Here is a 15,889-nt window from a genome sequence, read left to right as displayed (position 1 = left end):
AGAAACGATCACAAAAAAAGACAAAACAGTCCCCACCTTGCTTTCCCTGCTTCTTCTCAGAGCAAAGCGTAAAGAAAAGGTGTCAATAAAAAGGATTTACTTGTATAGTTAAAAAGGAGTGAATTCATTTTTAGTGTTTATTTGTCAATTTTTTTGAAACTGATTTAGTTGGCTTTAATGTTTACTCAAAATGTATTTGTAATTTACATTTTATACCATTTTCATAAAGGCGAGACTCTTTCTCATTATTTTCTTCACTTTCAATTTGTATTTCATAAACTATTGCTGATACTTACTCAAACAATATCACAATTTTTGTAATCAGCTCGATATTTAAACAGCCACAGTTCCCGGATACACATCTTTTATGTCTAACAGCCACAGGATACAACAGCCACAGGATACAACAGCCACAGGATACACATCTTTTATGTCTAACATTTTTACCTAAATTGAATCACGCTCTTAAAATAGAAAATCTTCCAAGTATTTTAAAGTTGTTTCAAAATACTTCTCATTCAAACTGAGTTAAAGAACATAAAGTTTATTGAACCAGCAGGTTTCATCGTCTTAAGTGCAAGTCCAGGCACTTATTAAATTAACTACTACTCCGGATGACTCTCTTAACTTAATGTTGCTCTCTCAACAATTTTTTTTTTTTTTTTTTTTACCTTGCAGATAACTATTCCTGATGACACGGATACTACTTATTGGTGCAAAATCGTAAAGGCGCCACCCTTAAACAAAAAACACCATGTTATTCAGGTAAGTTAACGTTTTATTTATTTATTTTTTTATGCTGCTGCTATTCGTAATTATTTCGTTAATAGCGATCTGGTGGGTGAAAAAAAGTTTTGGATCAAGGATAAAATAATTAAATAAATTATTTAAATGTTCAGGGATATTTGTGGCACTATTATTCTTTGTGTTAGCGACTGGTTATTCAAGTAAGTCGGCTTTTTTCATATTGTTATTGTCGGCAATGATTTCACTAACAGTTATTTGGCTCATAAATAAGCTTTATACAAAAGGTAAAATAATTTGATGTGTTGATCAAATGTTCGTGAGTATTTTTGATAATATAGTTCTTTACGTAAAAAATTTTTAAAAAATTAATTTACGGAGTTTAAAATGCGATTCAGTACTCGGTTATCTTGATTGAATGGGCGTGATTATAATTTATGTCAGTCTTACATAAACTATGGGTCGTATTAATACTTGCATAGATTTTTTTCTTTTTTTTTCATTTTGATGTTCAACATTTGTAAGCAACAATATTTAAGAAAATTACTCTAACTTAAAATATCACATTGAAATTTTTGAAGTAATAATTTTTCATTGAATTTCCTTTTAACTGTCCTTCATTAATGCTCTCTTTTCTTATTTAGTTTACTTGAAATTTTTTTCATTTAAAAAAAGGATAATAGAAAAAAAAAGCTCAAGAAACTTGTTCTATGTCAATCAATAAACATTTATATATATTTTAAGTAACTCACCCTGATTAAACACACGATAATTACTTTATCTTTGTAGAGTCGCAAGGAATTTTAGTATCATGGCAAGTAAAAGCCCAATATTAAAGACGGAGTGAAAGCAGACAATTTTATATAATTTTTTTTCATTATATATTTTACAGTAAATGTGATTAATCCGGTGATTATTCATAATCAATCTTAAAGTTATTGGGGATTATGAATACTCACCGGTAATTATGCATTATCACTAGTTTATTACATTTACCGTAACATATATATTGCAATGTGTAGTTTCACATTATAGTTGATTTCCAAACATGAAATTAGTATACCATGTAAAAATAATTTAAATTGCCAGGCCTGTAAAATTTAATAAATTTTAAAAAAATACGTTGTAAAGTTTTTGATATATTTATGGATAAATTCAAGCAAGCAAAGATTAAATAATATTTCGAAAAAGGCAATAGTAATCTGAAATGTATATTTTATTTATTTATTAGATTTATGTAAATTCATGCATTTTTTAAATTAATATATAAGTGATGGGTGCATCAAAAATTTATAAAAGCTAAAAATTATCTTAATATAAAAAAAATCATTGTACCTATTTATATATATATGCAAACATATATCTTCGACACCTTTGCCTAATAAATGGGCTAAATTCCACCAATTTTTGCAAACTTATTATTTAATACATTAGGAAGAACGATGTCAACTTTCCTAAATGCAGTTAGTATTAAATGTTTAATTAATTAGAAATTGTTCAAAATGTTGCCGTTTTTCTGGAAGAAATTATTCCATAAGAAATATTTTTATACCATTTTAAAGTTCAACATTTAACATTTTCACTGCTACGATTTTTTTCCTTCGATTTTTATTTATTTTTCAAAATTTAACTGTTGAGTGGATGCTTGCGATTTTTAAATAAGAAAATTCAAGATTATTCTGTTGCTAGGCATCGGTGAGACTTTGAGCTACGCTACCTTTATATTTTGATATTTATGTTTTGTTTTTAGATATTGTTGGTAACGTTTTCATTGATTGTAAAAGAACTCTAAAATTTATTTCATTACCTATTCTTTTAAAATTTCGCTAATTGACTATAGACAAATAATATATAATAAAAATTATAATACTATTAATATATGCCATATATTAATACATAATGCTATTACCAATATATAATATATATACAACTAATACATGGTAATATCTTAGCGAGAAGATTTTACTACTTGTTAGGAAGAATGTTACTTCCGGATTTTGAAAAGAGTTTGGTACAATTTATACCCTCCTTTTAATTTAAAAAAAAAATAAATAAAAAACATTTGAGATGTTAAAAGACTTTTATGGATTATAATATTTTATACAAAAATAATTTTTACATGGAAAATATTAGACATGGAAATATTTTAATTCCAAGCTACGCCAGGTATATAGCTTAATTTTCCTCAGTTACTTCGGAATAAATTAACCTGTAGAAAATAGTTTATATCAATTTAAAATTCAAAACCTTTTTTAAATAGTGCAATTTTATTTTTGTATTAACTAAATGTTAATGGCTTAGAGAGAATAATAACTATCGGCAATTTTTAAAACGCGTGTAATTCAATTTATATGTTCATTTTAATTAAAAAATATTTGAGACGTTAAAAAGCTTTTGTGTATTATAATATTTTATACAAAAGTAGTTATAACATTGAAAATATAGACATGAAATTATTTTAATAACAAGTTATTCCAGATATATTACCTAATGAAATATATGCTCCATGTTTTATTTAGTAGAACTAGGCATCCCGCAGGGGGACATCGCGAATAAGTTGATGAGAATTTGCCGAATAAGTAAGCAGGTTCTCGATTCCCTGATGGGAATAATAATGACGCATAATTGAATTACCTCCCCTCTCATGGCGTGGGAAGAATTAGGCCATAACTGGTGATGGCCGTTAAGATTCAATTCCCAGTTTCCGAATATTATCGCCGCGATAAATATTAATCTTCTCCAGGTGCTAAAATTGGACGGCAATATCTCCGTTGAGATACCAAGTAGAGTCATACATATTTATTTATTCGTGAATTAATATTTATGTAAAGAATGAAGCAAAAGTATATAAAAGCGCAAAAAATCTTAGACAATTAAATCTGCATTATATGCATTAGCATAGCTAAGATAAATGGCATCAACACACACACACATTCACACATATCATTATATGATTTTTTTCGCTCCCAGGTATTATTAATGGATTAAGTTAGAATAACTGGCTCTTGAGTTATAATTTTTGTTTTTTCTCTCATTTCCTCATATTCAGCTTTGAACACACGTAAGTACACGTAAATACTATGCTTCCATACCGCCCCTACGTTTAGCACCCACGGTATCTAAATCCGTCTTACTCTCGCCTATTCATACTATTTCTACCTCATTGACTATATACTTTATCTATTAGAGCTGCACACATTTAGATAAATAGTAAATATATATATTTTTAATAAATATATATTTAACTTAATTATTTCTATTTGCGTTTTGAAGCAACACGGGAGTTAATTAGTGATGAAACTCACGATCCTGAACCTTGGTTAAATGAACAGAATAACACCTGATGTAAACTATATAAGAATTCATGAAATTTTAGTTAAGGATGTATTCAATTATTCTTAGTTCTTGCACTGACTAGCCGTTTTGTGTTCAGATCCATGAAAATTAAGCCGTATCTCATCAGATACCTTGTATCTTAATTTATCTTTTTCATTCCATAAGCTATGTATTAATAAATACTTTTACAAAATGACAACAATATTTTTAAAAAAACAGGCTTTGATCAGTATATTAAAAATGAGAAAATTATTTTTTCTATCAAAGTATAAAGATCAAAACAAAATCTTAACAGCCTTAAATACTAAAATAAATTGTAGAATACAGAATTTTAATCATATTTATAATTAAATTTTAATGATCATTCAAACTCTTTTTTTTGTACTGTGATATTAATTCTGGCGATCTTTCCCTAAATTATAAAGCGCTTCGCGCTTTAAAAAGTTTTATTTTCACCTTTGTATTTTTAATTATAAAAATATTTTATTTTTTAATGAGAATAATTAATAAAAATGTTTTTTAAACTTTTTATATATTTCTTAGTGTATTGTTTTAAAAAATCAAAAAAATTAACAATTTTTTTTAAAAAATTAGCATTATTGCTTTAATTAAAATTAATCTACTACAGAAAACTCACGATTATCTATTATCGGCTCTGAAGATTATACGGGGCTATTAATCTAAAAATGTTGCTGAAAAGTTTCACTCTCAAATAAAAAAAAAAAAGTGTTTTAACAGAATAAACAATAATTAATAAACGACTATCTTGCAAAAGAGTATACCAAAAAATTACTGTTCATGTAGTCATAATAGCATGTGAAACCATCCTACTGTAAATAAAGATTATTCAAAAGCATTTTCAGATTGGTTTGTATCCTTTTGCGGTTATTTTGCTGGTCATTTACAAAACTGATTTCTCCACGATTTCTGTGTCACTAAATTCCATAGGAATCGAGAATTAACTGTATTTAATAATTAAACTATCAAGATATAAAAATATAGTATTGTCATCGAGAACACACAGCTGAACAAAATTTCAGAACTCTAGTACATCAGAAAAAGGAATTTTAAAAATAATTATTAAATTCCGTCTTTAGAAACATAAATTAGCTTATTTTGTAGAATTTTGATGTAAATTTTGCCCATATATCCTTTTAGAATATCTTTTCTTGATACATCCAATTGTTGTGTGCAAACACATCACACAGTAAAATATAGAAATATTTCGCCGCATCAACTTGAACCATTTGCGACATCTGGTATTTTGTTACAAAACAACTCTCATATATCGCAGGTAATTTAAGGGCAGATACAGCTAACCTATAGAAGATTACGCATCCATTAAATTCTTTGGTAAATTTGTGAAATATATTCTTTCATTTTGAACTATCAAAATTATTACTAACTAATGAAATAATTTAATATGAAGGATTAATCATCTAACCACAGATCTAAAGTATAAAAAATATTCTTTTCCTAGTATAGATATCACTAGAAGAAGCAATATATTGTCATATTATATCCTTTATTAAATCATGAAAGGTGTGGACACCTATCAATTACTTTTAATCCACCAGAAGCCTGTCTTCCTTCATTTTAAAATAATTGTCCAGAGCACTTTGTTTGTCAAGGACCGTAATGCGTAATTGACAGCGATCTTAACGAGATTCATTTTAATATATCATATTCCCGCCAAATCACGTCAAAATTATCCGTGATATCAGAGAGATTCAATTTTAAATTGGCTAATCTAAATCCAATACGTCTTCTTTAGGAGATCGTTTTTCCTGCAGCCACTTTCATTACTTCGCCACGTGCTCAATCTTTTGAATTACAGAGGACGCAATGTAAGTGAATCAAACGAGACTCCATTTACGAAACAGCTGCCTCGTTTTTCTTTCGAAAAAAAAAGTGCTTCTTTCTGGGAAAAGTCTTTTCTTTATTGAAAATTAGTGATATTGTTTCACTGTCCTTCAGTAGTTTTTTTTCTTCCCCCCCCTCCACTTTTTTTTTTTTCGCCGACATTCAAATTGAAAAAGTTTGTTCTACGTTTGGTAATTTTTATATTAAAGTCGACGCTACTTATTACGCTCCGTTTTTGAGTACTCCATACCTATCAAGGTATTTCAATTTATATATCGTTTGAAATACATTACTTCATTTATTTTGAGCAGTAATTTTAAATAGATAAAAAAAATCTGCAAAAAGGCATTAAATATAAATGGGTTCTGAGTATTGAAAATGGACTATTTCTTCGTGTGTTCTGTTTTTTATTCCTTTTAAAATTATACACTCTCTTGTCTGTGAAAAAGGGAATGAAATGCATGGAAATAAAACGATGTGTTAAATATGAAAGTATTTAGCGCATATATAATGATTTATTTTTAAGATAAGCACAACGGCTTAATTTGTTATTTCTCTTCTTTTCATATCTGAGGCTTTGAAAATTTATGTTGAAAAATAAATTTTATCAAAAAAAAGTTTAAATAAACAAATCATCTAATCAAAAGAGGGGTTATTTTCTCATAAATTATGTCTATTCTCTTTCTGAAAATCATAAATCACTACTGCCCTCGCTTTAAATATAATATCGCTCTCAGTTAACTGAAACAGACAAAAAAAATTTGTTACGTTGAAAGGAATAGCGCAGGGTGCAATAAGTCAAGCATTGCGACATTTTTATTTTTTTTTTAAGCTTCAGCGTCGAATTTTAATCTGATGCGTGTGACCAGTTCTGCACTTGCTGTTTTTATGGATTGGATTCACAGACGCTATAGGTTTCCTTTTATTATCATTTTATTTGCGCATCGTCACGCTGTTGTTATTAGTTGCTGATATGCATCCATTACTTTTTGATAGGTTAAATCAGATTAAAGTCCTATAGAGAAGATATACTAAATAAACTATGATGTTTTGGCATTGAAAAAATGATTCAAAATGATAAAGTCACTAAATTCCAGCAAACCGATGAGAAGTAACAATTGTTCGTATATTTTTTATAAAAGAATTATTAAGCAGATTTTCGTTCAACAAATATTTTATAGAATAACATCATAAGCATTTTCTTTCAAAAACCGGATAATCACACTTGATCTTCCATAAGATAATTTTGAGCTCATTTTTGTTGTCCTCAAGAAAAAAAATGAAAAGAAAGCCTTAAATATCATTCCACTAAATAAATAATCTGTCAAAAACCTGTATAGAGTTTATTGGATAATTTTATTTCATAGCTATGCGAGGGCTATATTGGGACAGATTACTCTGATAAGATGATGATTCCAAATCTCCAAGCTTTCATATCAAACCTACACGATCAGGTTCAAATGCACTATGGCGGATTTAACGTCCAATGTGCCAAAATACGCGATGAATTTTCGGAGGAACCTAATCTTGAACCTCGATGAAGAGGCCAGTGTGGTCTCATTTTATTTTTGAAAAGACCACCATGGCTTTTTAAAAAGTTGGAATAAAATGTCTTACGATAAGTAAGAAGCTGAGAATTTTGTTGTTATGACAAGGATTAAGAGAAGTTGATATAAGAGAAGAATATTGATTGGATACAAGAGAAGTGTGACATCTTCGATTGATCAAAGAGAACTTCAGTACATTAATATGTCAGAAGTCTGACTTAGCTCTTATATTGGGAGGAGAAGAACTAATTTGCCTCCTGAAGGATTTTCAGGCAAAGCGTGCTTTACTTTTGTTAACGCTAAGATGAAAAGCGTAAAGCCCTGCAAAAGCTAACTCTATCGAAGCGCGCACTTCGTTGCTACAGCACACTTTGATTTATCAATTTTTGAACAAAAGTTGTTATGAGCGCAGTCTAGAGATATAGCTTACGCACTAAGCCATTGGTGGGAGAACTTTAATAATGATAAATGATTTAATTTCTCCCTCAGATTAATGTTTCTCTTTTGTTCTTCCGTTAAAAAGAGAAAAAAAATGAAAATATAGATAAAATAGCTGCACATTGAGATCACTTGAATTTTTGTAAAAGATATTTCTGGTCTTAACCTTTTAAAAGAAAAATATTATGCTCGAATCTACAATTTAGAACATCCAAGATTTGGTTACTCACCCTTTTGCTGAGATGTTGTCTTAATCTTATGAAACAGTCGTTATTACGCCATCTCAAAATAAATCTTGTGACTTTTATCTTTCTAAACTTTTAAAAAATATCTTTTTTAGGCATTTACACACAATTCTACGAAAGCTGCTTTATGAGATCTTTTCATAGTACAAAATTGAAATTTTGAAATTCTGTGTTGATTTATCCTATTCTATACTCTAGTTTAATCAATTACATCCTAATAATTTATATATTATCATATATGGGCCATCTAAAAACATTTTTCTTTATTACTTTCTTATTTTATCATAGGTATTTAAATTAATTAAAAGGGGAAAGAGAGAAAATAATTGTCATTTTTTTTATTAATGCCGCAACAATATATTTTTCATTTGAGAAATACTTATCCTTTCACACTGATGCACTGTCCAGTCAAAAGAGAAATAAAGCTAAAGAACTACTTAATGTAGAGTGCATTCAGGAAACCCAAAATGATTTTGAACTATTGTGTTTTCGAGCTATTATATAATTTAAGGAAGATGTTTTTTACCACTGTACTATATAGATGATGTAATAAAAATTTGTTTTGCTCTAAGCAAATTAAAATATATATATATAAACATATAAGAACTGCACTATATAGATGATATAATAAAAATTTGTTTTGCTCTAAGCAAATTAAAAAATATATATATAAACATATAAGATAATAAATCATATAAAAGAAAAACTTCATTTCTTTTCTAAGAAACCAAGCGAAATTACTTTTATGAACATATACTTTAACATTAAAGCAACAGGTTGTTGTTCTGAAAAGAGAACTCATTTGTCATATGTCTAACCATCGTCAGCCATTAATTATTTTCGTGTAAACCAATCATTCATAAAGAAATCCTGGTTTTAAAATACTAAATTTTGAACAACGAGCAAATATTTTTGGAAGTCCTCATCATTTACTCATAAATTCTACTATCTCCCTGCGGGTTTTTTCTTTCCCGCTCTTCTAGAAAACGACGAGGAAGAGCTTATTTTTAAAAATATATCCACTATACTCTAAAGTAGCATGTTGTTATTCGGGAAGAGGAAACGATTTTTCATACATCTAAATACCATCAGCTATTAATTATTTTCGTGTAATTCAATCATTTGCAAAACATTCCGAGATGCTCAAATGCTGAATTTTAAGCTACCGTCGGATATTTTTAAGGATCAGCATTATTACTGATTTCTGCTGTCTTCTTAAGGTTGTTTTTGTCGAAAGCAAACGATCTCAAGGTCAAAAGGATCATTGCACCTTAATGGACTCTTGAGACTCGAAAGATTGAAAAATAAGAGTAAACTTGTTTTTTACTAAACATCTATCTCTCGGTCGGCGACAGCCGATGTGGTTACTGGGCGTAAAACGTTACGCGGCAGTAGAACCTTCTCTTTTTATTAGCAACCACTCTATTATCTGGGGAACATTCCGAAGGCTATTCGGACAGACTATTTAATGTCTCGTGCTATTGCAGACTCGCATTTTTGTTAAATTGATTTAGGGTAGACAACTTGTAGAATGGGTTGAGATTTCTTTTTTCCCGTATATGATTGTAGGGTTTCGATAATTATAGTTTCGAAATCTGAACTATTTTAATGACTAAACATTTGACGGTTTTCTAAAGATTTTAGATTCTTTGAAATGGATAGGTCACTTTGAGATCAAGCAACTCTTGATGTACTTGAGTGATGTGTGGAAGTTTATGTATATATTTTTTAATCTAAATTTTTAATTGAAATAACTTTACTGAGAGACTGTCGGCATGGTCCAAAAAATAAAATGATCTCGCGTTTTTTTTTTTTTTTTCAAATTTGCATCTTTGCTTAGTTCAGTTAGGATAGATTATATGTGGGATGATTAAGATTTCTTTTTTCATTAATGATTGTGGGATTTTAATAATTGTAAAAATATTTTTTTATTTCTATAATGATTTTAATTTTTTTTTTTTTTAATCAATAGAGTATTTTGGAGAGAATTAACTCTTGATATACTTCAGTGATGTGTAGAGGTTTTTGGCTTTTTTTAAATAATCTTACCGAAAAAATATCGGCATGATATAAAACATGGAATAATATCGGGTTTTTTCAGACTTGCATCCTCACTAAATCAAATTAGAGTAGATAATATGGTATAGTTCGGGAATTATTTTTAAAGAATAATGATTAGAATTTTGTAAATTTTTATTTCGAAATTTGAACTTAATTTAATGAACAAAACAATTAAGGTTTTTTTAATATTTTAAATTCCTCTAAGTTTTTCTGAAAAGTTTCTTTTATCAAAGCGGCTTTTGATGATCGATGTAAGGAAGTTTTTTTTTTATAATTAAAAAAATGGAAGAGATTTTACATAGAGAAAATCAATGTGAACTGAAAGATGGGATGATCTCGCATTATTTTCAAAATTCCATCCTCCCTGAATTGAGGTAAATTATATAACTTGTGGCATAAATGTCATTTCTTTTTCACCAAATTATAACAAAACTTTCAGGTTTTTTTTTTTTTTTTTTTTTTTTTGAAATTTTAACCAAATTTAACAAACAAAAAGTTGACAGTTTCCTCAAGACTTTTTATTCCTTGAAGTGCATAGATCATTTTAAGGTGAAGAAACTCTTGATGAGGGACATAAGGAAGTTTAATTTTTTCTTATTGTTAAAAAAATCGAAACGGCTTTACAGAGAGTCGGCGAAAAAACTTTAAATAGCGGCGAAACAACACTAAAAATTGAAAAAACTTTACAGTCCGCATGAGCTGACAAATGGGATAATCATGTGTTTTTTTAACTTGCATCCGCGCTAAATTGAGTTATCATAGATTTCTGTTTTCATTGTTGTTTTGAATTCTGGACTATTTAATATCTAAATATTTGTTGGCTTTTCTAAATATTTTAAATTTTAAAAATAAATAGATCATGTTGCGGCGAAACAGTCTTAGCATATTTGAGTGACTCTTAGAAGCTTTTTTTTTAAAAAAATCTACTTAGGCAGGACTCTCAAAATAAACTTGCAGTAAAATCTCTGTATTGTTTGACGGATGGGATGACCGAAACTTTTTTATACCTGCATTTTTATAAAATTCACTTGGAAAATATAAAGTGTTAAATTCTTGAGACTTCTTCCTCTCTTTATGATTATTTATATTTCTCTCTTTATGATTACCTCCAGTAATTATTAGTTTGATTTTTTAAGAAACTAACGACCAAAAAAAAGCAATCATTATGAAATTAAATTAAAAGTAAGTATTTCCTGAATCAAAACTTATAAAAGGTACATAGTATTTAGAGAGTGCTAATGCTGCTACCTCTGAAACACAAATGAACTTAACCAAATTAGAAATAAATATTAAGTTTAAATGCAAAATTGGAACAAAAAAGAAAGAAAATGATGAATCCGGCCTGAAGACTTTTTCAAGGGTCAGGCAGGAATTCAAACCAGGGTTTTTTTTTTGTTTTTTTTGTGAGGGATCTGACTTTTATCCAAGTATTGACCCCTCGTGGCCCAAAAATCCCCAAAAAATTGAGGTTTTGAGATAAGAATTAATATCACAGAATCAAAGACAATACATTACACAATAATAAGCAAAATATCATTTCAAAATGCAAATCTAAGCAAGACCACAGCAAAATTGAATCAAACCAAACTACAATAAAAACCGTTAAATCATAAAACTAAAAAGCATCAATAAAATATCAAAGCAAAGAACATACCAATTGAAAGTAAAATATTCCAAAAACTTTTATGAAGAAAATAAACCTATCAGTGCAGACCACAACATTAAACTAAATTCAACTTTCCCTCTTTTAACCCTTTAAACGGCCATTTTTTCTAGTCATATTATGTTAAAATATTTTTAGGCTTGAAATTAGAATAAGGAAAGGGATTCATTTAATTTATTAGATAAATTTAATTTAATTTAATTTAATTAATTAATTTGGTTAATTAATAATTAAGTAACAAATCAAGACACATCATTTTGTGTGAGATAAAGAACTGAAGCATCTAAGTTTCTGTTTTACTAAAAAAATTTGTCAGAACTTATACCAACCTACATAATTTCATACAAAGATTGATAAATTGGGGGGAAGCATACTTCCCACGGCCCTAGAAAGGGTTAACTAAATACGCCTATAATACATGGGTAAAGTGCCTCTTCGTCATAAGAAATAAATTGAATGATTTCAGCACCATCTATTGAATCTATCTAAAAAAACCAAACAGTATAATCATTTTCTTTCTTTTTTGTTCCATTTTTGCATTTAAACTTAATATTTATTCTAATTGGGTTTGATTTCTTAACTAATTTAATGAATAAATATTTGCCTGTTTTTTAAAATACTTTATTATTCATTGAAACGCGAATCCGACAGGTAATTTCAAGTTGAAGCAAATCTTGATAAACAAATTGACTTCTGTGTAGAAACTATAGACAATATCATAACCAAATTTTGAGTATATATTTCTCAGAGTATACGATTTTGATTTCTGGAAAAAAAAAGAAAAAAAAACATATTTGAACTATTGAGACTATAAATCGAGACACTGTTGACAGAGGAGGCGGCAAATGTTCACCGACGGGGGGGAGAGATAAATCCGACAGAGGAGAAAGCACCATTTCTTTAATTGGCTTCAAAATAACTTATAACAATTAATTTTACATTTAATTAAAGAAAATTAAGTATTATTTAGATTTTATTGTTCAAATGATGATCCTTTCTCCCATTGTTGAAAATTTGCAAAGATATTTGAAAAAAAAAACGTGAGTTTCTTTTACTGGCCATCTAAAGATTGCCAATGTTTGAGTCAATTTTTAATGGGACTTTTGAGATTTAATTGCATTGATATCTATTTCTAGAAAAAAATACGGTTATATTTAATTCTAGAATATTCTATATAAATTGGAAACACAGGTTGCAACACTAAATCACTTAAATTTGTTGTAGCATAATCATGGAAATATTTAATCGAAGTTTAACGAAGAATACGCTTTTAATTATTTTGAATTTGATTCGAATTCGACACAGTTCTTAAACTTCGGGATCTTTTTTTAATACTTATAAAATGTTTCGGTTACAATAAAAATAAATTAATCGAACAAAACTCCAATAATTTATAAATGCCTAATATTGGATAATGATAACATAAGCAAAATAGTGCTTCATAAAATGAAATGATCAAATCTAAAAATTCATAAAACGTTTTCTTGGTTAGTTACTTTTCTTGAAAATGAACAATGCTTCTATAATATACAATTATATGAAAAGTATTCATACATAAGATACTATCGACGCAAGAAAAAACACTAAAAAAGAATTAATTAATTGTAAGTTTATTCTTATAAACTCCTTCCATTTCTGAAAGAAAGAAAAAAAAATTATCTTTGACAGCGGTATTCTGAAGAATATTAGAGCTCCCATCTTTTCAAGCTAGGAATTTTAGATGAAATAATTTCTCATGTATCATTCCTTTTTTTCACTCTCACTTCTTAAACCGGAGCTACCTGATTTTGTTGTATAAATTCGGGATGCTTCAAACTCGTGCGTCTTTTAGCGTAATTAGTGTCAAAGCATTCTTGAAAAGAGAATACATTCAAATTTGTATCGATTGCGCCATAATGATATGGCATTCTAAATAAATAAATGTACGCTCTTATCATGGAGGCTATAAAAAATGAATGTAGAAACTATATCCAAAAAGTTTTAGAAAAGATACTTTTCAGAAAACCGGAATAATTCATAAGAAAATATTCGATGTTTTCACCAAAAATTGATTTTTTCTCACCTACCTGAAATAATTTTCAAATAAGTGTTGCAATAAAGAGCAGAAATTTAGATGTTTCTAATCGGAGACGAATAAGCTCGCGCGCACAGACGAAAATTTATTATAATTCGGATACAAACAATATAAAATGAGGAACAGATACGATGATATTATTGTTTCTTAAGAAGGCTGGAGAAAATATCTTGTAAATTTATGTGTAAACTTATTTTTTTTATATAATGCCTATAAAAGTATGGAAAATATACAAAATAAATATTAAATTCTCCATATTAAGTCTAAATGTATACATATATGTGTATATTTAGACTTAAAAAAGAATGCATTTTATTCAAAAAGAAATAAATCTTGAATTTGAACTCCCCTACCTTGATTCTTTGGCCCGTGTTCTTATTGTTAAGTATTTTTTCCTCTTCAAAGCGATTCCAGGCTATATTCCTCCCCTAAAGTATAAATGTTTTCCCTTCAAAGGCACGCATAAATTTTTTCTTAACCTTTTCTCATGCAATGGCGAGTCTGGCTCACTCATTGAATTACTAAATTCTTAATTTTAAATCTACAATTAAGTGAAAGTATTAAGTTATTGAAAATACAAATATGACTTAAAAACGCCTCAATAACTCAAATACCTTTTTATTATTCTAGGAATTAAAATAATAATGTGTCATCTAATTAGGAAGTTAAGTGAATTCGTATGTCAAGGGGGTTAATGTTATGTATGTGTGTTCTTGAATAACTATTTTAATCATCATTTTAACCAAAGACCATAAAAAAATTGGGAGCCTTGAAATTATATAGTTTTTGCAGTGAAGAGTAATTGATAGAAAAAAATTAAGAAGAAAAGAAATATATATATATATATTCTGATTGCATAGTTATAATGTTGGAGGTAGAATTTGAAAACTTTTGGTGCTAATTTATTTAACAAGTTTAGTGCATATTATATTGTTATTAAGCTCTTTTAGTGTTGTTAAAAAGATACCACATCACAAATATTTATATTTGTTGTCAATTCTAATCGGTAATATTTCCTTAGTGAAATAATTGTAGCCTTATAAATAAGAATGCAAAAAGATATTTTATTGTTAAATAAACTTAATTTATAATTAGCAATTTACTTACTCTGGAGGAAAGAATACTTTTTAAATATAGTTTAACTATAAACCAAATTTTAGTCAGAGAATTCTGGTAATAAAGTGAAATAAACTTACAAATTCATTACCGAGAAAGTAACAACTGGATGAATAACATGACGATTCTTTTCCCGACTATTCATCGCTCTATTCATGTATAATAAAAAAAATGTTCTATTTGCCTAATAATTCCATTGACAAGTGATTGAAATAGTGGATGCAAACAATTTTTTTTTCCATAAACCACGATACCATCTTAGCCAAAAGATAAATAACAGGCGACAAAAATGTGACATCTTATTCACTTATCAGTTTGTTGATTAATCTGCTAAATATAGGGGAAATCATAAGTTGAATGAATGACATTTGAATAAGATATTTGAAAATCCACGGACTTAACGTCTTCAACATCCATCGCATTGAGTTCTTAGTCGGTCGACAAATAATTGTCGGCAAAATACGATATCTTATTCAGCAGCCACCTTGTCGGTTATACTGCCAAAAATAGTGCAAATTATAAGCTGAATGAACGACATTTGAATCAGATGTCTGAAAATCTGCGGATTTAACGTCGTCGAAACTTGACCAAAAATTATCGGCAAAATGCAACTTCTTATAGACTTACCACCTTATCGATTGTATTGCCAAATGTGTCGAACCGCTTAAACCGTTATTTGGATATTTCGATTGTTTAAAGTATATTAACTTTAAGATGGCTTTTAAATTATCGTATTCGTTAATGCCCAACTTTCTATAACCGTCTTGAAGTGGTAAAAACGTTTGCCGACGAAACTCTCACT

General features: G+C 28.4%; 1 protein-coding gene across 1 annotated transcript in view; it reads left to right on the top strand.

Annotated features, from left to right (window-relative positions):
• LOC129961104 (DBH-like monooxygenase protein 1 homolog) overlaps window positions 1-15,889 on the top strand; it is a 62,945-nt gene that overhangs the window by 28,400 nt on the left and 18,656 nt on the right. Inside the window, exon 4 of the mRNA XM_056074934.1 lies at window positions 679-765. Coding sequence (XP_055930909.1) covers window positions 679-765 — 87 coding nt within the window. The remainder of the gene's footprint in view (window positions 1-678; window positions 766-15,889) is intronic.

Source organism: Argiope bruennichi, chromosome X2 (genome assembly GCF_947563725.1).
Source record: "Argiope bruennichi chromosome X2, qqArgBrue1.1, whole genome shotgun sequence".
NCBI classification, from domain to species: Eukaryota; Metazoa; Arthropoda; class Arachnida; order Araneae; family Araneidae; genus Argiope; species Argiope bruennichi.
The sequence above is the reverse complement of the archived record's forward strand: the minus strand, read 5'-3'. Positions and strand labels throughout refer to the sequence as shown.